Source organism: Trachemys scripta, chromosome 4 (genome assembly GCF_013100865.1).
Source record: "Trachemys scripta elegans isolate TJP31775 chromosome 4, CAS_Tse_1.0, whole genome shotgun sequence".
NCBI classification, from domain to species: domain Eukaryota; kingdom Metazoa; phylum Chordata; order Testudines; family Emydidae; genus Trachemys; species Trachemys scripta.
The window spans coordinates 53,524,732-53,546,427 of NC_048301.1; the positions used below are offsets into that span (position 1 = coordinate 53,524,732).

The 21,696-nt window shown below is 40.2% G+C and overlaps 1 protein-coding gene across 1 annotated transcript in view; it reads right to left on the reverse strand.

Moving 5' to 3' along the window:
• AQR (aquarius intron-binding spliceosomal factor) overlaps nucleotides 1-21,696 on the reverse strand; it is a 102,133-nt gene that overhangs the window by 60,392 nt on the left and 20,045 nt on the right. Inside the window, exons 9-15 of the mRNA XM_034768924.1 lie at nucleotides 21,239-21,315; nucleotides 18,428-18,492; nucleotides 13,454-13,570; nucleotides 9,332-9,445; nucleotides 8,171-8,274; nucleotides 6,589-6,691; nucleotides 4,446-4,566 (exon numbers count right to left, since the gene is read on the reverse strand). Coding sequence (XP_034624815.1) covers nucleotides 4,446-4,566; nucleotides 6,589-6,691; nucleotides 8,171-8,274; nucleotides 9,332-9,445; nucleotides 13,454-13,570; nucleotides 18,428-18,492; nucleotides 21,239-21,315 — 701 coding nt within the window. The remainder of the gene's footprint in view (nucleotides 1-4,445; nucleotides 4,567-6,588; nucleotides 6,692-8,170; nucleotides 8,275-9,331; nucleotides 9,446-13,453; nucleotides 13,571-18,427; nucleotides 18,493-21,238; nucleotides 21,316-21,696) is intronic.

A 21,696-nucleotide genomic window follows, 5' to 3' on the forward strand; every position in this document is an offset into this window, starting at 1 on the left:
TATTTTATTCTTGTTGACCATCTCTCTGTATGCAACTGTTGTACTTAAAAGGCACCTGTCTTTGCATTGCCACAGCAAATTATTTGCAGTCACTGTAAAAAAAAAAAAAAAAAAAATCTCACTTCACCAGAAGTGACCACATTTAGGACAACCATATTGGACAATTCTCCCAAAAAGTTTCTGATGTAGAAGAACTGGCCCTGTGACACATGCTGTGGATAAGTCAGGTGGTTTCTTCGCTAGAAACCAAAAAAAGAAGTGAGGCTGGAAGACTGATGACTAGAGAATAGAGCCAAGATAGTGACGGCTGAGCAACTGAAAGAGGAAGTAAGTTTTTTATTACTATTAAACTGATCTCTTTATTTTCGATGAAGAAATAACATTTAACAAAAAGCGGCTTTGTCCAAAGATTCTTCACCATCATTCCTTCACTGTATTAGGGCTCACAATAACCTATCATCATCAACATCTATCAGAAACCCCCTCATAAAACAAGAGAGGACCAAACTTGACGTTAACAATACACCTGAAGGAAAAAAAAAAAAAGAAAAGAAAATATCCCCATGCTTTCTGTCCTTCTATAGACACTATGAAGCAGCAGAAAAAAGTTATCTGAAGGTCACCTTTATTTTTCCTATCAGTAATATAGTAAAACATTTGAAAATAGGGTTCTCTCTATTTTTAATACATCATGGTAATAGTGATATAGGGGCAGAGTAAAGGTGCTTTAGTGACTAACATTTATGCTAGTGTTCAATGTTTTCCACCCTCATTAAGTAACTGATACATTTTTGTTGATAGAGCTACGGAGAGGGAATAGAAGGAGCAGGAGGAAAGAATTTATCTATGAGAGCAGTATCTATTCTACTTAATGGGCCCCTTCACTGTCCATATTGGCCCCATATCTCACCCATTCAGTACTATCCCTCTCACTTGTCAACTAAAAAAACCACACACCTCCCACCCAGCCCACATAGTTCCCTACCTTATCTTCCCAGCATTATAGCCACCCATACTTAGCTCCATATGGCTCCAGAGATTGTATTTTATGCAGAAAATACTTTAAAACAGCTAAATAATGACAGCAACAACCTCCCCAACTATCATTGGCACCAGGTTTGGAGATAAAATAAATTTTGGAATTTTTATCTGAGCCAAGCTTGTGGAATTACCATGGGACAAAAAAAACAAAAAACAAAACAAAAAAAACACCACGATAGGAAAATGTTCTAGAAGATCACTGCATACTTCAAGCCATCTTGTCCCTCAAATACCCTGCCCAATTAGCCCCAAATCATTTTCACATTGGCATAAAATCATTCCTATGAAATTTCAAGTGGATAGATTAGTTTTAATTAAGTCAAGCTAATGGAGGGAGACCTAAGTGTGTTAAAAATTGGGCACAGAATGCCCAAAATAAATAGCAATTTTGTTGTAGCCATGTCAGTCCCAGGATAATAGGCTACTTAACCATAAATAGTCTCTCAGAATATGTGCTTACTACTTATGCTAATCTATCTGTTTGAGCTTGTATTTAGCTGTGACACTCTGAGTACCTCTCTCAGAACTCACGAAGAGCTCTGCATAGTTTGAAAGCTTCTCTCTCTCACCAACGAAAAAGTTTGGTCCAATAAAAGTTACTACCTCACTCACCTTGTCTCTCCAAAATAAATAGCTGTATTTTTAGCCTACACTATGGAAATACTAGTGTTGCTCCACAACTCAAGTTCTTACACATGGCTCATTTAGAAGGCCTTTTGGTTTTGGTTTTTAATTTTAGCTTCCCAGGAATTTACCAGGTTTTATTTAAAAATGGGAGAAAATTGGTAAACAAAACAAACCTTCCCCCCTGGGGGGGAGAAAGAGGGGTACTGGGGAAGAGAGTGGGTATGCACCAAAAGGCCGGTGAGGAAGCCTTCCCCTCCATGTAATGGCCAGGTGGTCTCAGCTGCCACGACCCAGTTCCCTGCTCTTCTCACTCCCCTCCTGTGCACAGGAAGCAAACAGAGTCATGCCAAAGGGCCAGGATGAGGAGAGGAGAGGAAGGCTGCAGCCCATGAGTACCACCACCTCTACCATCACCCCCTGACAGAGCCCCATCTGCTTCCCCCACGAAAAATTCCCAAGTCCCAAAAAAGCCAAACTTCCGGTGGGAAAAAAAAATTAAACTGGTAAAACCCTCTTACTGTCTTTTTTAAAACCCAGACATTTTTTGGAGGGGGGAGGAGGGAGGGAAATCGGTATATATTGATAACAAAGGGCTTTACCCATTTAATACTTTCACTTGACTACTGTCCCAGTTTTACACCTTTGTTTATGAACTGTGAAAGCGTGAAAACTCTTGCAACGTGCAATATTATCCTTGAAATCTTTCTGGCACACAGTACATGTTGGCTTCCACAAGCACAGAGACACACTGCCAATAAAGAAAGGTGATAGAACACAATTATTTCTATTCCGCGAAGCTATATGTAGATAAAATGTCTGGAGGAATGGGCCAAAGAGTCTGTGCCCAGTACAGCATACCCCTCTCCAGAGCCTGGAATGAACCCAAGACTTCTGAGTCTCACCAGTCCTCCGCTGTTTGCAAACATCTGTGAAACCCACTGATAAAAGTATCCAAACACCCTCTAGTATCAGTCCACAAAGAGAATGATAGTCTTCTACTGCTAATGGTTACTCCCTTAACTGAAGTGGCAGAGGTCTGTGCAGTGGATCTGAAGGTTCCAGCCCTGCTGATGGCCCATGTGGGTGTCAATACAGCAGCACACAATGGGGTGATTGGCATACAGTATCCTGTAATACCCTGAAACACCCTATGGAATTAAAATTAGCTTCATTTAATTAAGTTAAATCTTACTGAATTAGGGTTAATACCTATTGTGGCATTGCATGTACCTTCTCTAGTGGGGGGGGGGGGGAGAATGCTAATGTACTTCCTCTGTTGTCAACCCTTTGGAGCACCCCCAGAGAGAGATGCATATACTAGTTCAGACTGGATTCTCCAGGGACCAACCAAGAAAAAGAGTTTTGGGATAAACATTCTGGTTTAAAACTGGCTCATGGCCTTCTTCCTGATCCAGCAAATAGACAGGAACCCTGGTCTGTGGACCCACTCAATCACTCAGAAGTTAGGAAATGCCAGAATTACGAGTGAATAGGCAACCCTACTTCTGGCATTTCCTACTTTTGAGTGCTTGCCTTTGCAAGTTTAATGTTCTTTTAACGAAGTTTTGTGTGTGCACAATTATACACAAATTATATAAAGGGCTGACATATATTCAGCATAATATCTTTATAACAGTATACAATATTAATATTTTGCAATGTGAAAGTATGAAACAAGCAACACAGAAATGAGTAATCACACAGGACGACAGGAAGTTTTTCCAGACATCGGTTAAAATTAGTGTTTCAGTTTACCAAAGTGAAAAATAAGTCTTTCCATTTTTGTTGCATATATGGTTAAGAATGCCATATACTAATAGGTATAAGAGCATTTGAAATGGAAGTTTCACTAAAAAGGGCACCATTGAAATAAGGATTTCTACAGACTCTCCACTATGAGCAGCAGCACTGGTGGCCTTACCTAATCTACATTCTTCTGGCAATGAAAACTGAGGTAGCTATTCTATTCCATGTCACCCGTTGGCTTCAAGAATACAAATAATTTTTCAGGCTTAATTTTCAGAAAGCATTCTCCATTTCTGTGTGCAACAACTCATGTGCACACTGCTCCTCCACCCATCTGTGACAAATGTAGATAGGCACTTTTATCCTTAAAACTATATAAATTGGTTCACTGACAAGCCATTACTGGCAAACGTATTTAAAATATTAAAAAAATTAATAGCCAATATTGAGCATAAGTAGTTTTATAGTACAGTTTACAGGATATGTATTAAAGTCTGGGATTTCCGTTTAAACTGAAAGTGACAAAACCTCACCACACTAAACTGACTTTTCAAGAATCAATATTGAAAAAGAGCAAAGTTATTTTAAAGGAATTCAACAGAATTCACTTGCTGCTCACTGTACAACTATGGCATGAGTCACTTCTCTCTCAAGCTCTGTACAGTTCACTTCTTGGGAGCAGGTAGTAGCAACGAGGAACCCAGCTTTTTCCTATGTTTATATATAGATGGAGTAAATGAGATTGTTTTATGATTTACTCCAAGCTTTTATTATTCTTTTTTAATCTATGTTTATCTAATTGGTAATGAAGACATTCATTTCAGATCAAATTTATGCAGTCCAATTCAAATAAGCGTATAAAAACGGATTTTTTTTTCCCCCTTGGAAGCTAAAAGGCACTAAAGTAGCCAAAAGTAAATATTGTCCAGATTTAGAAGCTATGGAATAGTTCTTAATGAACTAGAATTAACTACAAGTCCTTTGAACTATGTAGTTTTAAGAGCAATCCAAATATATCTGAACAAATATACCTTCTCCAGAATAGTACTCAGTTGGGACAATATTTTCATCCCAAATAATCTTCTCGGTGGGATACAGAGGCATCTGGTTAAGCTGCTGAATCTGAGATATTCGATGTGCATGACGGGACACCTAGGAAAGCAAAAGAGAACATTTAAACCAAAGCCTAACCAAGTAACATTTTGCTATGCAAGTGACAAATAATGGATGGTCATCCAGGAAGTGAACACTAAAAAGATCATGTCTTCAACACACAACAAGCTGAAGTGATAAAAGTACCTTAAGACTTCAGAAATTAAAAAGTTACCGCCAAAGTGTCTATGTTTTATTTTTCTTCAGTTAATCAATCTTGTTTGTATATTGAAGGAAATCATAAAAAGTATTGCTAACAACCTGATGTGGGCTATTTCTTTAAAAAACAATGAAAGAGGTCCCATTTTACTAAGATGACAAACAAGTTGAGGTGTAATTTTAGAAGCCAGGTTTATGCCTCTTTGAAAACCAGGCCTGTTTAATAATTCATTAATTAATGGTCTCATCCAAAGTCACCTGTAATAAAGAGTCCCATTAACTTCAAAGGACTTTTGGATCAGGCTCTTTTAGAGCACAGGTAGTATCCAATGATGCATTATCAAACACAAATGAAGTCATACGATTATCACAGAATAGTTAGCATGTAGCTCAATGGTATCAGACCATAAATAGTTCAAGCATGGATCTTAATACTGCAGTGTCCCACTATAATTTGAATGTCCTAGTTTTAACATTACTCTTTGACAAGACAGGAGAAGAAAGATTCTCTTTCCCTATTAAAAAATGGCATTTTTTTTAATGAGTTTTAAACAGCACAAAAAAAGTATGAAATGGCTGAAAATATCTAGTCTAAATGTTTCCCTCACAAGGTTAGAATTTAAACTGAAGATTGAACAAATTTTCACTATATTTTTTCTGAACACCAATGTTTGCCTATAGTAGTTAGGTCTGATATAAATATTTATTGCTGGGTATAAAGTATCAAGTGCCTATACAGAAAAATGTGTCTGATACCACTGCATCCTGTTTGAATAGGCCTTATATTAGCAGGAGGATCTGTTCACAATCTGACTGAAAACTGCTCATACAACATCAAGAAAATATTCCAAATAATTTTAAAATATGATCAGCTACAGCAATGTCAGCCTTCGAAGAGGAAATGGAACAATGGATATGTTGAGAAGTGTTCGATCATTACAACACAGGTTAGAGTTCCTTGCTCAGATCAGTATCTACTTAAGTGAATTCCTCCTCCCACCCCCACCCCATTTCTATACTCGTGGAGATTTTCAAACCTGCCTATGGGATCTGAATGCTCAATTCTCACTTTAATTTATGGGAACTGAATGTCTAAATCCCTTTAGACAGCACTGAAACAAAAACAAACAAAAAATCGCAGCCTAAATATATTTTAAACAGGTCTAAACAACTAAGGACGCAGGTATCATGCAAGCATCTACACATGCTGTAACAACTTTCACAATATGTGGAGCTTAAGCAACTGCTGATGAAACACTGGTAACAGTCCTCTAAAGCTGCCATTGTTCAGACACACCAGCACTTTCCCAGAGGAGCCATATTTCCTAAGTCATCCTTTTCCCTGTTTGAAGATTAGTCATTAATTTACTAGATTTGAATCATATCTGTTTCCAACTCACTCAGGGTACATCTACACTACAGGGGGGAGTCGATTTAAGATACGCAAATTCAGCTACATGAATAGCGTAGCTGAATTCGATGTATCGCAGCCGACTTACCCCGCTGTGAGGACGGCGGCAAAATCGACTTCTGCGGCTTTCTGTCGGCGGCGCTTACTCCCACCTCCGCTGGTGGAGTAAGAGCGCCGATTTGGGGATCGATTGTCGCGTCCCGATGGGACGCGATAAATCGATCCCCAAGAGGTCGATTTCTACCCGCCGATTCAGGCGGGTAGTGTAGACCTAGCCTCAGTCATCATACTGCTGTAGTTCATAAAGCATTCCTAACTGTGAAAGCCATCATGTGGTTGGCAGCATTAGCGCTGCAATTGCTGTGATTTTATTCAGTTTGAGGAAGTGAACGCAAGCCTTCTTGCAAGAAAAAACACAGGCGATAAATTTAATTTGCATGTGTGTGGTTTACCAGTAATTCTAGCAGAAATTCTTTGTCATAGCTTGTATCTTCCCCTTCAGGTAGAGCCGGTAACAAGCAGAGGTATGATGCCACCTGGTGGAGTGTGTTTGGGCTGCATAATATGGGGAGAGGGGGGAAATACAAAAGTCACTCAGTGATTTTTTACATTTTATAAAAGCTGCTGTTAAAAAAATAATAATAATGAAGACTCGATTGTGTTACCTGAACTGTAAAACTATCAAGAAAAAACCTTAGAGTCTTAAAAGTTAAGCAAAGTTTGCATTTAGTTGCTTTACCTGGTAATTGCCTAGAGGTAACGAGCACAGTATCTGCATTACAGAAAGTGATTAATAACGACAGATACAGCACACCATTCATAAAGAATTCAGATACAAAAATAGGGAACATAATAAGACCTTCCAGCTAAGATTTTCATTTCCATATATATTCAGATATATTTGAACAGACAAGACACACTGCCTTTAATATTTGCTCAAGTGGTCAAGCTAATGCCCAGGGTAGAGCCTGTGTGTTAAAGGCAGAATACCTGTCCACATTAGACTTTTAAAATGTGTTAGCACATTAGCTAATAGTTGCTATTAGACTTTTAAACGTTAGTCTAGAAAGGTCTACATTTTTCAGGATGAGCTATTATGTTTGAACAGGAGAAAGCCAACTCTAACAAGTAATTCAAGAGAAGATGGCTTTTTTGTTTACTGCTACTGCTGTAGTTTTATTAAGACTAAATAATGGGAAAATTAACAGAATGACAAGTCAGGCAGAAAGAGTTTAATCTATCCTACAGTATCAGAGATCCCAGAACTGCATTAAGAATTATAATAGCAGACGTAAAGGGACACCCAGTCAACTTACAAAATGACTATTGTAAATACAGCAAATATATACAGTGTTACTTATATGAAAATGTTTAAACTGTAACTAAGATTAGTGAAAAGCATTTATGTTTTTTCCCGTTTCTTTATTTTATGCACTTGGCAGAACTTAGGGAGAAAGAGTGGCTCCAACTCAAATTCCCCCAGTGATTTCTGTGGGTCTTTGATACAGCAATAAGGAAAGAAAAACATTTTGAAAATATCAGGAAAACCTGAATTATTGTATAGCCACAAAAAATGGAAGGACGACTCAGGGGCATGTATAGTTCCAAAAACTAATAACTCTTCTACTTTTAAAATGACTAGATTTCAAATTGATAATGTTTCTTTCACTCCAGAGATCAGAATTAAGGGAAAGATGCATTTTACAAGCAAAAAGTAGCAACCCAGCGATAATAAATTAAACTTCTGCACACCCAGATGTGGCAAGTAGTCTACGTACTAGGTTCCACAAATGAATAAACTGAAGCACAAATGATTTGCCCAAGGTTAACCAGCAATTCAGAAGCTAAATCCAAGAGTCCCAACTCCAAATGCCTTCTTCCAACCAGGAGTCATAATTTGCAATGTGACACATTTAATTTCAGCATTACACATGTATAATACAACATACATGAAAAGGCTGGAAGACTAATAACAAGCAATGGAGAGAAATAACCTTGAAACAGAAGAACTGAATTTCCATCTTTATGGCTTACCTCAGGGGTCCACACAGCTTTTCCAACGAACCACGAGTGTCCACTGCTGCCACATTTGAAAGTGCAAAATCGTATAGTTCTGGGAAATGTGCAAAAGCTGCTCTCTAGAAAAGCCCCCCAAAATTTAATGAGAGGTTAAATTGACCTTTTCACAGTAACTTCAAGTTTATTACGGGGGGGGGGGGGGGGGGGAGGGAGGAGAATTGCACAAGAGTTTAATAATAAAAGACCCTGATCATGAACATGTAAGAACTCTATCTTCCTCTGCATGTGGCAGCACCTAGCACAGAGTGGGCACTATTGGAGTAAAAATAATGAAAAAGCAACTATTTTTCTGCTTATTATATGTGATTTACTATTCTTGGGCTTCTGAGATGTATTTATTTTTCTAGCACATCTAATAAACACTAGATGTTTTGGCATTACAATAGCCTCCTAATTGGCAGTAATGAAATTTTGGTAGAGACTGACAAGGTTATGAAACTCAGGGATTTCACTCACCAAAGTTCATCTAGTTCTGAACTTTAAAGGCCATGAAAAAAATTTCAGTGAACCTCCAGAGGTGCAATTCAAAACTGCAGTGAAAACCCAAAAAGAAATTTCTTCACAGTCCTAATTAGCACCATGTGAAACATGCATAATGCTCTTGTGAAAAGTCTCATATTGACCACAGGTAGTCAGGATTTGATTTATCTCTCACCTGAAAGACAGCACTATTAGCAGCAGGTGCTGTCCAATGCTCAGTACTCATTCTGGGGAAAGTGACATATATTGCATAACGCATACCACTTCCTTCTGCACCTAGGTTTCCCACACAAATAAGTCTTATGATTGAGATTGACCCTTTTTAGTTAATGAATTGACAAGATCAAAACTGGAGGTGGTATTGTTTTGCTGAATCGGATAATAGGCTTATTAATATTGACTGTCACTTTAGTTAGGTTCTTTTATCTGCTCATGCAATTCAAAGCGTGTGTTATATGAAGTTCTTCAGGATATTTTTGAACAAAGCTAGGATGCAAAGATAGGAACTGAAAGACTAGCACCATTCCTTAATACAGCAGAAAAAGCAAGACGTTTCCTTTTGGAAAGACCAGAATCACCACCTTACTTGCAAATTATATTTAAACAAATACATAATGAAACACAGTGTTTGCCTACCTGTAAGGAAGTAATTCTATCATAGTGAATTGTAGTCATCTCATTTTCTGTCAAAGCATTCCCAGTCTGGTCATTAATTTCAAAGCCAGTGTAGAATTTAAGCATGTCTAAAAGCTGAAACAAGATACATGTAAATTAGTGACGTATGAGAATGGGATCAGCAACTACCATATAAAGCCTTGAACAAAAAGAGATGGAACCTAACATCTCAACTTCAGGCACCCCTGTACAATATATATCTTACCAAGGTACCAATAATCTAGACAGAGAAATATGCATGGACTGACTAGTTATATGTTTTGTGCATTAGCCAAAAATAACTTGAAACCAATTGTATTTGAGATTCTAGATACAGTTTAAGGAAGTCCCAGCAATGTCCATAATACCTATCTCTGTATGCAGAGAGTTGTAAAATAATTCATATAAGAACCCCTATCTTGAATTTATATCCACATGGCCAATCACATTACCCTGAATGCCATTCATACTAATTCTTGTAAAAAGGCTATACATGCAAATAAAATGAACTGTTCAAATACCACCTGATACATGCACAATACAATGTTCAACATGTGTGCACAATGAACTTCAAAAGTGACAGTCTCTCTCATAGGAATGCAAAGGCTACAGTTCCAACCAAAAAAATAAAGGTCTACTATGGAAGTGCTCTCTTAAGAGACTAAAATAATGGTTGATTAACTTTTTATCAAGGCAATTCTCCTAGGAGCTGCCAAGAGTTAAAGTTGAGACTAGTTACATAGGGAATTTAGCCTAACTGCCATGGGATAAAGCTGCAGAGAACATCTTAACATAACTTCAAATACATAAAGTGAACTTCTAGTGACTGCAATAAATGCAGGGAGATGTTTTTTGGGGAGAGGGATAGCACAGTGGTTTGAGCATTGGCCTGCTAAACCCAGGGTTGTGAGCTCAATCCTTGAGGGGGCCACTTAGGGATCTGGGGCAAAAAATCAGTACTTGGTCCTGCTAGTGAGGGCAGGGGGCTGGACTCAATGACCCTTCATGGTCCCTTCCAGTTCTATGATATATGGAGATATACTTTTTTTTTTAAAATGCATAACAAGTGAAAAAGATAAAACCCTAGTCATCTGCCATGAAGTGATGAGGGTTTGCTTCAATAGTATCACAATGAAAAAGTAGAATTAATTTTTGAATGCTGCACTAGGATCATAACTACCCCATTACTAAAGAAAATTAAATGAGATTAAAATAAGCAAGAACTTCTTGAAACCACTGGCACACTGTTTGCATAGATGCAGAGGCCTGGTACACTGACTGTACTGCTATATGCTAAGGGGTTACTGGCTAGCCTGCTTTGGCCACAGAAGGCACCTTTCTTTAAAAAGAATGCTAACCCCATACAGCACCTCTGGAGGACAAAGCTCCTCCTATCAACAGAGAGAGACTATATCTGGATAGATCCAGGTAACAAATGGAATTTGCTATGAAGCCAATGAAATCCATCTGAAAACGAGAGGATCAAAGTTCACTCTCTTCTGAGTGGTCCAGGACAATTGCTACAAATACTGGTCCTGAAAATAGATCGAGAGGACTCACGCCTTTCTAGCTTTGACAAACCTCATGATAAAGGACCTGAGCAGAAAAAGAATTCACATCATTCTGGTTACCAAGTTTCTTTTTCATTTCAAGTTGGACTTGATTAACAGCTGCTAGAGTATTAAATTTAGAAATAGAAACAACAAGGAGTCCTTGTGGTACCTTAGAGACTAACAAATTTATTTGGGCATAAGCTTTCGTGAGCTAAAACCCACTTCATCAGATGCACGGAGTGGAAAATAAGAGGAGCAGGTATAAATATATGAAAGGATGGGGGTTGCTTTACCAAGTGTGAGGTCAATCTAACAAGATAAATCAATTAACAGCAGGATATCAAGGGAGGAAAAATAACTTTTGAAGTGGTAAGAGAGTGGCCCATTACAGACAGTTGACAAAAAGGTGTGAGTAACAGTAGGGAGAAATTAGTATTGGGGAAATTAGGTTTAGGTTTTGTAATGACCCAACCACTCCCAGTCTTTATTCAGGCCTAATATGATGGTATCCAGTTTGCAAATTAATTCCGGTTCTGCATCTTCATGTTGGTGTCTGTTTTTCAAGTTTTGTTGTTGAAGAACTGCCACTTTTAGGTCTGTTATTAAGTGACCAGAGAGATTGAAGTGTTTTCCAACTAGTTTTTGAATGTTATGATTCCTGATGTCAGATTTGTGTATATTTATTACTTTGCGTAGAGACTGTCCAATTTGGCCAATGTACATGGCAGAGGGCCATTACTGGCATAGATCACATTGGTAGATGTGCAGGTGAACGAGTCCCTGATGGGGTGGCTGATGTGGTTAAGTCCTATGATGGTGTCCCTTGAATAGATATGTGGACAGAGTTGGCACGGGGTTTGTTGCAGGCTTTGGTTCCTGGGTTGATGTTTTTGTTGTGTGGTGTGTATTTGTAGTTGCTGGTGAGTATTTGCTTCAGGTTGGGGGGCTGTCTGTAAGCGAGGACTGGTCTGTCTCCCAAGGTCTGCGAGAGTGAGGGATCATCTTTCAGGATAGGTTGTAGATCCCTGATGATGCGCTGGAGAGGTTTTAGTTGGGGGCTGTAGGTGCTAGTGGCATTCTATTACTTTCTTTGTTGGGCCTGTCTTGTAGTAGGTGACTTCTGGGTACCCTTCTGGCTCTGTCAATCTGTTTCTTCACTTCACCAGGTGGGTACTGTAAGAACGCTTAATAGAGATCCGGTAGGTGTTTGTCTCTGTCTGAGGGATCGGAGCAAATGCGGTTGTATCTTAGAGCTTGGCTGTAGACAATGGATCATGTGATGTGGTCTGGATCAAAGCTGGAGGCACGTAGGTAAATATAGTGGCATGTATAGGAGGGTGCTATTTATACCTGCTCCTGTATTTTCCACTCCATGCATCTGGTGAAGTGGGTTCTAGCCCACGAAAGCTTATGGCCAAATAAATTTGTTAGTCTCTAACATGCCACAAGGACTCCCCGTTGTTCTGCTGATACAGACTAACATGGCTACCACTCTGAAATTTAGAAATGTTTTCTTTTTTTTTTTTTAAACCAGCCTTCTGATGGTGTAAAATATTGACAACTACCAGTTTGCGAAATACTATCTGCTAAGACCTTGTCAGCACATTAAAAGAAAAGAAGGATGGCAGTTGGAATAATGTGATTCTAATGTCAAATTCAGTAGGATGTTCATGAAGCCTTGTCAGTTTTGGAATTCGCTCCCCAGCTGTCACGAATCAGGGCCTGCAGCAGAGCTAGTCTCCACCCAGACTCATCAGTACAGCCAGCCTGCAGCTGGCAGCCTGACTAGGCACACAACCTGATTGGTTGCAGAGGCCAGCAGGCCAACTCTTAAGCCAGCAGCAGCAGCTCACTAGCTTCTCAGTACTCATACCCACCACTGTGCCTGCTCCTGCCTTGCACTCAGCCTTGTCTCTGTCCTGTCCCTGCCTTGAAACCCTCCCTACCTGATACCCTGCTCACTCCAATTCCTGACCTTCAGTTTGACCCTCAGCTCCAGTTCCTGATTATGGACTCCAGTTCAACTCTTGGGTCTGGTACCCAGTTTCTGCCTTCCGGTTTTACCCTTGGCTTTGCCTCTGGCTGCTAGGCCTACTGCCCACTCCAGCCACTAGGCCAGACTGCCCTCATCCCATTCAGCTGACACCAACCCTTGGTCTAAAGTAGCCTAAACTGTTGAACTTCAGGGCATGCTACATAAACCATTCACTTCCTATGGCTTCTGGGGAGGACTGAGTTGTGCAGAAGAAAATTTGAGGTCACAAATACAGCAGAAGATTTAAACTGATTTTTGTTTTATCTGTGTTAGGGCACATTGGGTGAATGCTGTGTAGACTATTTTAAAAACTGCTCAAAGCACAGAGACAAGGATATAAACACACACATACATAGGTAATGCAAAAATAATGTTTTAAAATAAATCTGGGTACAAAGTCTACTCAATAATAATCCAAATTTTCAGCAGACAAAGACAGATAACATGAGAAGAGGCAGCAAATATTTTGAGCTGCTTCAGAACTGAAGAGCTCTCTTCAGTAAGATCAAAACTCACCTGGCAGAAGAGATGGCCCTCCCTTGCCCTTTTAGCAAGGCTAGACAGGTAACAATGAACAACAAGGTGGGAGTCATCTAATACTGTATTAAACCAGCGCCGTGTGGGAAGCAAGGCCTAAAATAAATAACTTGGCATTAGTAGTAGTTTTAACATACATGATTTTGAAACCCTTGGCTTTCCATATATATCTTCTCTGCATTTCAAGACGGCGAGTCAGGACTGAGTCCTGCATCAACAGATGGTGATGTTTATTTACATAAAAGAGAATCCGCCCAGAGACATCTATCCTAGAATGCAATTCACCTGTGCTGACTCCTATTTAAGTGAGTGAATTTTGTGTGGGTATATGAATCCCTGAGTGTGGAGCCTTTTGCAGAGTCAGGGCCTCAGAATGCACACCTCACTACTGAGGTGTATTTGATTTGTTTGATTTCATTATTAGCAGGACATAGAAGCAATTCTTTTATTAACGATATCTTTGACCTTCATATCTGTTGTACAGTACAAAGAGGCTTTTTTGAGAGCATTTTTTAAAATGTAAAAGCTGAGTCGTTCCCTTATATTTTGTGTGCATATTTTATTTTTAAATTCAAATACTATTCAAGACTTGTATTTCTCATGACACCTATATCAGTAAATGTACTTTACGGACCATAATAAAATAATAATCATTCCTTCAAAGTTTACTGAAAACAATGGATCTCAGAATTTTTCACACATTAAACTATTTAAGCCTTATTAAAATCTTTCCTGATGTAAGGGAAAGAGAGAAATGACTTCACTCCTACCACTGAAATACAGATATTACTTTTGTGTATTATTGCAGCTGTTTAACAGCACATATTAGGTAACAGTTTAGGACAAGATATAAAGAATACCATACTCAATTCAAAATACAGATAGAATTTAAGCAGCCAGTATGTAGTTACCACCACTAAGTAATCAGAATAAGGGGTGGGGGAAATGGGGATGGAGGAAACAGTATGTCACTGCAGTAAGTAATAACTGGCATTCATAGTCACTAAAAAAAAAAAAAAAAAAGGTCAGTCAAACCACGACAGTTCCTTCAAAAACATATAATTTGCAAGGGGCAGAATGGTCAAGTAACTTAGATTCAACTGTAATGAATGTAATTTAATCTGAAATGCCCTGCGGGGGTTGGGGGAAAGAGACCTAAAATGTATGTAAAAATACTCCACTCACATGGGACATGCTACAGAGAAGAAAGAACACGATGGCTTTTTATAACTAATTTCTAGTTTGCCAGTTCCAAGCAGTACAGCAAGCTTCACAAACTATATGAACTCTAACTCTCCTGTAATACACATAGGACAGATAGCAGACCTAAATTTACTGCTTCTTGGCCTTTTGGCTAAGATCCAGCATTGTATCCCAATCTGGGTCTATGCTGGTTATTTACTATGTATGTATCTTGTGAACCTTGTAACCGATAATTGTAATCTCTCATAACTCAAGCCTTACCCCAGATGTACAGTACCTTCCTTCTTAACTTGTGTAAACTTGATTTTAAACATTAGCTTTAATAAAAATGTCCTCTCTCCGGGGACAGTGCCCTGTACTTTCAAGGGGATGGCCTGGATGATCTAATTAGTCTTTTGTTATTAACTACTATGATCCTAGGAAACTTAGGGTTTTTAGCAATGGGCCAGTTAACACTTATATTCCTGTATCAAACACTAAATCACCTGTACTTACGGTTTCTGTAAGTGCCACCATCATGATCTTTACAGAGTTTAATGAAGTTGAAATAATTTAAAATAAACCTGCTATTCATATGTGAAACTATATCAACATCACTGATGTGTGAACTACTGCCTTTTAATCTTCAAAGTAGCTGCACTAGAGAAACCCAGAAGAATGTCACATTTCCAGTACTTGCACAGATCATATGTTATAGAACCTTATTGCCCCCCTGGATTGTTTTACAATACAATGTACTACTTTTGTGGCAAGGAAACAAAAAATGTCTTAATTTCTGAAGTAATTTGGCTGTAGTAATAAATCATGGCTTTTTTTGATAGCTCAAATGATAATTAATGTATTTATAGTCTTAGCAAATGAACTAACACAGGCATAAAAATTATAAGTACAACTAAAAATTAAAGGAATTTACAATTAGAATTTTCCTCTGAATTTCCCTCCTACAGTTAACCAAGGTATCACTTTGCTAGCTACATTCTGAAACAGCATACAGATGGTTAAAAAAAAAAAGACAAGTGGATGTGGACTTTACACTACAGACGCCCCGTGTCCCCCCCCTCCCCTCCCCGGCCGGGTACGCAAATCCGCACTTACAGAAAAAGTTCTGTAAGCTAGAAATAGGTGTTTTTTGTTTGGGGTTTTTTTTGGCGTAATTGTCAGGTATACGTTTCCAACTTACACAAAATTTGAGTTACGCAAGGCATTCCAGAACGGAACGCTTGCATAAGTCGGGGAGCATCTGTACAGTAAATTCTGCTTATTAGCAAACCCCTCAGTTAACAGCAAAAAGTTGCCACTATCCAGCAGTTGCCAATAAGCAGAAGGCCAGTTTGTGGGGCTACAGCCAGGGAAAGAAGCACTGGGACATGGACAGAACGAGAACAGAGATGTGAGCCATACAGCTCTGTGGGCCCTCCTGGACCACCACTTCCCGTGGAAAGCCCAGGCATCTCAGTTGCTGACCCTCTTCCTGCTGCTGCCCTGCCCATAGCCTTCCCTCCCAGCCTGCAGTGCTTGGTCTCCAGCAGGGGGTCCCCCTTTGGGCAGGGATTCAGGCATCCCAGCCACTTACCTCCTGTGTAGTCCCCAAGTGCAGGCAGGTTTGAGGGGCTGCAGCCAGTGAAGGCACATCCCAGGACTTCCTTCCCTGGCTGCAGCCCTACAAACCTGCCTGCAGTAGGGGTCTATCTTCCAAAAAAGAGTTCTCAATAAGCGGCATGCTATTGCCAACATCCAAATCCCATTAAAGTCAGTGATGGACTGGTTCCCAACAAAATGTTGCTATTAACCAGAAGTTGTTAATATCAGGGTTGCTATTAAGCAGCATCCACTGTATCCACAGAAAGATCAATATAACACATTTTCCTATTACAACGAGTGAGGGAAACCAAGCCAGCTGTAATCCCATGCCAAGGAAAGGTTCTTTAACAATAAAGCAGTATTTTTCTCTGCCTATCAAGCTTGTCATGGACATAGCAGATATTCAAGTGAAAATCCTAACCCATTCAAGTCAGTCAATTACAAAACTTCCATTGACTTCAGTAGCACTAGAATTTCACCGCAGATATCTGTTCATCTTTGCTCATACCTGGGAGGGCAAGCAAATCAGCTCCCTCTAGTGCAGCGGTCACCAACTGGTCTATCGCGATCTCCAGTAGTGCAGCGGGGCTGCTGCTATGGCAGGCTCGCTGCCTGCCCCACACTGCTCCCGGAAGCGGCCAGCACAGACCCGGGGGCAGAGGGGTAGGGGTCTCCCTCCATACGCTGCTCCTGCCTGGAACCACCGCCTCCGCAGCTCCCATTGACCAGGAACAGGGAGCTGTGGTCAATGGAAGTTGAGAGGGCAGTGCTTGCAGAGAGGGGGAGCACGCAGAGCCACACATCCCTGCCCCCTCCCAGGGGCTGCAGGGGCACGTTGGCACCTTCCAGGAGTAGCGTGGGGCCAGGGTAGGTAGGGAGCCTGCCTTAGCAGCAGTCACGCTGCGCCACTAACCGGGAGCCGCCGGAGATAAGTGATACCCAGCGGGAGGCCGCACCTCAACCCGCAGCCCTGAGCCCCATCCTGGAGTCAGCACCCCAGACCCCATCCTGCACCCCAACCCCAGCCCTAAGCCCCCTCCTGGAGCCAGCACCCCATACCCCCTCCTCCACCCCAAGCCCCAGCACTGACCCCTCTCCCAGAGCCAGCACCCCATACCCCTCCTGCACCCCAAACCCCAGCCCAGAGCCCGCACCCACACTGCAAACCCCTCGACCCCAGCCCTGAGCCCGCACCCCCTCCCAAACCGCAACCCCCTACCCCAGCCCAGTAAAAGTGAGTGAAGGTAGGGGAGGGGTGGGTGTGGGTGTGTGTGAGAGAGAGAAATGGAGTGAGTGGGCCTCGGGGGAAGGGGCGGGGCAGATCCTGGATTACCTTTAAATTCAAAAAGTGATCTTGGGCATAAAAAGGTTGGAGACTACTGCTCTACTGCCATGACCACTGCAGTTTAATGATCATCATTTAATCGTGGTGTTAACAGATGCAGTCATTACCTCTTCCAAAGACTCACTGGTTTCACACATCGTCACAGACTGAAGTTTCTAAATCAATGCCTGCAAACTTCTCACTGATTTTGAAGTCTTGTTGGACAGCCTTTCAGGCAGCTTTTTACCTGTGCTTTCTGAGGCTGCAACTGGCAATCCAAAATGTTTTAAGATGGCCCAATGTACATTAAGAGCACAGCTCTTGGAATGGATCCAAACCTTTGAACATTCTCGTTGTTTTCCAGAATTATTGCCTCTGCTTCAATCAATATCTACTTGTTTTGGGCAATTTAAATTCTACACTTGCACACACTGGCAATCTGCCCTGCTTACAGTCATCAAAGATCAGTCCCCTGTGCAGCTGCCATGGGGCAAACCCCTAACTATAGGCAGGCAAAGCCACTGTTTGCATGGGTGCAGCTTACCCCATTTTAAACTGTTGACGTTCTTCATTAGTGCAAATCGTGGATTATTGTGTAAAGAGGTCTGGTTTGGCAGGTCTGTGTCAGTGCACAGGATGCCAGTCGCTGGGCTTTTCACAGCCAGATTTAGTAATACAACATTAGAAAATTTTGTTCCCTCCAGATATGGAGATTGAACCCATTTCCATCTGGAGTAGTTTGTGTACAGTTAGAGGTAAATGAGCAGTATATGTTCAGAAAATATTCAGTATGTTCTCTCCAAAAGCAAATGCTTTGGAGAGACACTGTCTTATAGTTATCTTACCTCTAGATCTATCATGAGTTCGATGAATCTTTCACAGTAATGAACTTTGTCCATGGAAAGAGGACCTAAGCACAAAAAACAGAAACAAAAAAATCCCTGAACTCATCATTTATTCCTCACATCGTTGTTCCACCACACTTCAAAAATTAAAAATATACCACATTTAAACAAGAACTAAAAAGCTGAAGCTCCCACAGCAACTTGTTTGTTAGCCAATAATTGACATTAATGCTTCTTAAAGAGACATGGTGGGTGAGATAACATCTTTATTACCTCGCCCATCTCTTCTCTCTAATATCTGGGGAGCAACGTGGCTACAACAACACTGCAAACATTAATATTTCTTAGCATTTAATCCGTATTAGATTTACACATTTACTGGATCATTCTTCCAGTATTCTGAAATGCTCCCCCAAAACCAAAACAGATTTTCAGATGTAATGAAGTCACAGGCCAAGATTTTCAGAAATAACTAGTGAGTTGGGCCAATCTTAAATTGAGGCACTCAATCTAATACACCATGAAGGGACCAGATTTTCCCAAAATGTTGAGCACCCACTCTCCAAAAATCAGGCCTCTACAGTATGTCAAAAGCCGAGCATGCAAAATTGAGGCTCCTAAAGTCACTAGTCACTTTAAAAATTCTTGGCCATGACTTTTATTAAAAAAAGGTCTTTACAATTTCAAAGCACTCAGTTCTGATTTTTGGAATTGCCTATTAGAGCTCAAGTATAGATCCTAAAACCGAGTTGCTCTAGAAAGTAGGGGAACAAACAAACAATAAGCAGCAAAACAGATACTCTCTTAAGACTCCTGTTCAGATCTAGCAAGTGTACTCAACTTTAACACAGAGCACCTACTGGGCTTCCCAGTGCCTGCAAGCAAACTATGGCTATCCAATATAGGGCATAATTGACATTCAGAAGTAATAAAGGACAGTGAAACAAGAAACTAAATTTCACTTGGAGAAAACATTTTGTTTGATAATTAAATTTGAGATGCAAGTTATCCTTGGACCAGTCACCTTTAAGTCCTTTCCCCTAGCCTGACTGTATAATAAACATATGCATACTGTGGCGATGTACTCTCATCAGACAATACAACCGCATTTCCATAAGCCAGCATATTGTAGTTAAGAAAAGCGGTGTGAATCCATGCACGGAGGGTACAGAAGCATGCACAGGCTTGGGGACACTATGGAACCCAGCTTCAAGAAGATTGCCTGAATGGCTCTGCAGAGCAGCTAGGTTTGGAGGTTGACAGCAGTTGCCAGGGAGAAGCAAAGTCAATGGATCCACTACTATACAAATCCAGTAGATTTTGCCCCTTGACAAAGCAAGGACATTGGAATGGAAATGGCTGCAACAGCAGCCACAGCTTGGATTGTACAGTGGAAGATTCTTTCCCCTAGCCCTCATGGAATCCCCCTGCATCAAGCTTGATTACTCTAGATTGGTGCAGAAAACAGCCTTAAGCGACATGCACAAGGTCACACAGCAAGTCTACAGCACAGCTGTGAATCATAAGGTTTTATTTAAATAAAGCTTCTCCTGCTAAGGTATTAAGATAAAAATATACAAGACAAGCACAAGATAAAAATATAATTAAAATACAATTAAGAATATAATAAACCACTATAACTCAAAATTCAAACAAAACCAATCACAAGGTTCCAACATAAAAAGGGAATAAGGGCATGGAGAAGGGGGCCAAACAGGGGACCAAGACTAATCTTTCTAAAAATAAACTCTCAAATGAAATAGCCTTGAGGCTTTTTTTTTTTTTTTTTTATTAAAGGGAAGAGAGATGAGCCCTGACAGATGTTACTGTTATTGATTTAGGAAGTATCTTTTCCACTTTCCCTGCTGCTTTCAAGATGAATCAGTAAGGGTTACACTGACCCAGAAGGAGGAGGCATGAGCAGAGTAGTCATACAGGAGCCTTAAATAGGCCTGTGGGGGAGACTCTTAGGATCACACCAGCGAGGAGAGTACTGGGTCTGCATTAATGAATATTCAGTTTTCTAGTATCTTCCAGATGCACAGAATTTTGGTTTTATGGCAACCTAATGCACTACTAAGAACAGGGGTCCTGCAGGAGCTATAGTCTAAGCTGATGCTGAAATTGGCAGCATTATAGTAATAGCCTTTATTGCAGGTTTAACATTGCTTCTTGTACTAATACATTTTCCTTCAAAATCAGGCATGCATATTTTCTTGTCAGACCAATTTTCTGGTGAAGACACATAAGACCCCACTTTTCATGTATGTTTTTGTTCTCCTTACTCTAACCCCACAGTACTGAGAGTGCAGGTTTATGTTGTGGACTTAAGTGCTTTGCTGAATGTGGGACTTAAGTATGTGCTTAAATTCTATTGTCAATGGGACATAAATCCTTTGTTGAACAGTGATGGACTTCAGCACATGTTTAAGTGCTTTGCTGAACTGGGGACTCTGTTCATTCTGAAGCATCTGGCACTGCCAATGTCAGAAGACAGGATACTAGGCTACATGGACCATTGGTCTGACCATGTAGGGCCATTCTTATATTATAAGAACAGAGAAGAAACTCTGTAAAGTAATATTCCAATTTATTTTATTTTACAAAAATATAGAGATTTAAACCCCCTGAAGACAGAGCCACGCAAGCAGATCCCTACATTAACACAATATCTCATTGAAGTAAATATCCAAACCTATTGGATCTGACTGAAGGATTGTGGCCTTAAGAACAGTTGGTTCAGCACCATAGGAGCTTCTAAATGATACCTGAAAAAATACATATGTATTGTATACATGCACACAAAGTTACCTGAGTGGGGTATTGATTTTAGCACACAGATAAATTTCTGGATGAGCTGTGAAAGAAATCTTCTTTCTCGATGTGCCCTAAAATCAGACATAGGATCAAAGCATTAATATTTCATAAATGCAGGCTAGAAGTATATTACATCTCTTATTAGCACAAAAGGTTCTAAACTGAATGCAATTTATATCCAAGGTAAGTTTATTTTACTAGAACTGTTTCCGGGAACTTTGAAATTGTAGCTTAACTCTTCCGCATCTTTTTTAAACAGCGGCAGCAAAACCAAGATATTTTTTGTCAGCAATCATTTTCTCTTATCACCAATCAAAGTGACTTACCAGTTAGCATAGCCAACATTTGTAACTTTACTACAAAGAACTGGCTCATCGATTACCACTTTACCATTGAATCAAAGAAAGTAAGTGATCGCAGTGCAGGTAATTATTGATGCATCACAGATGTAT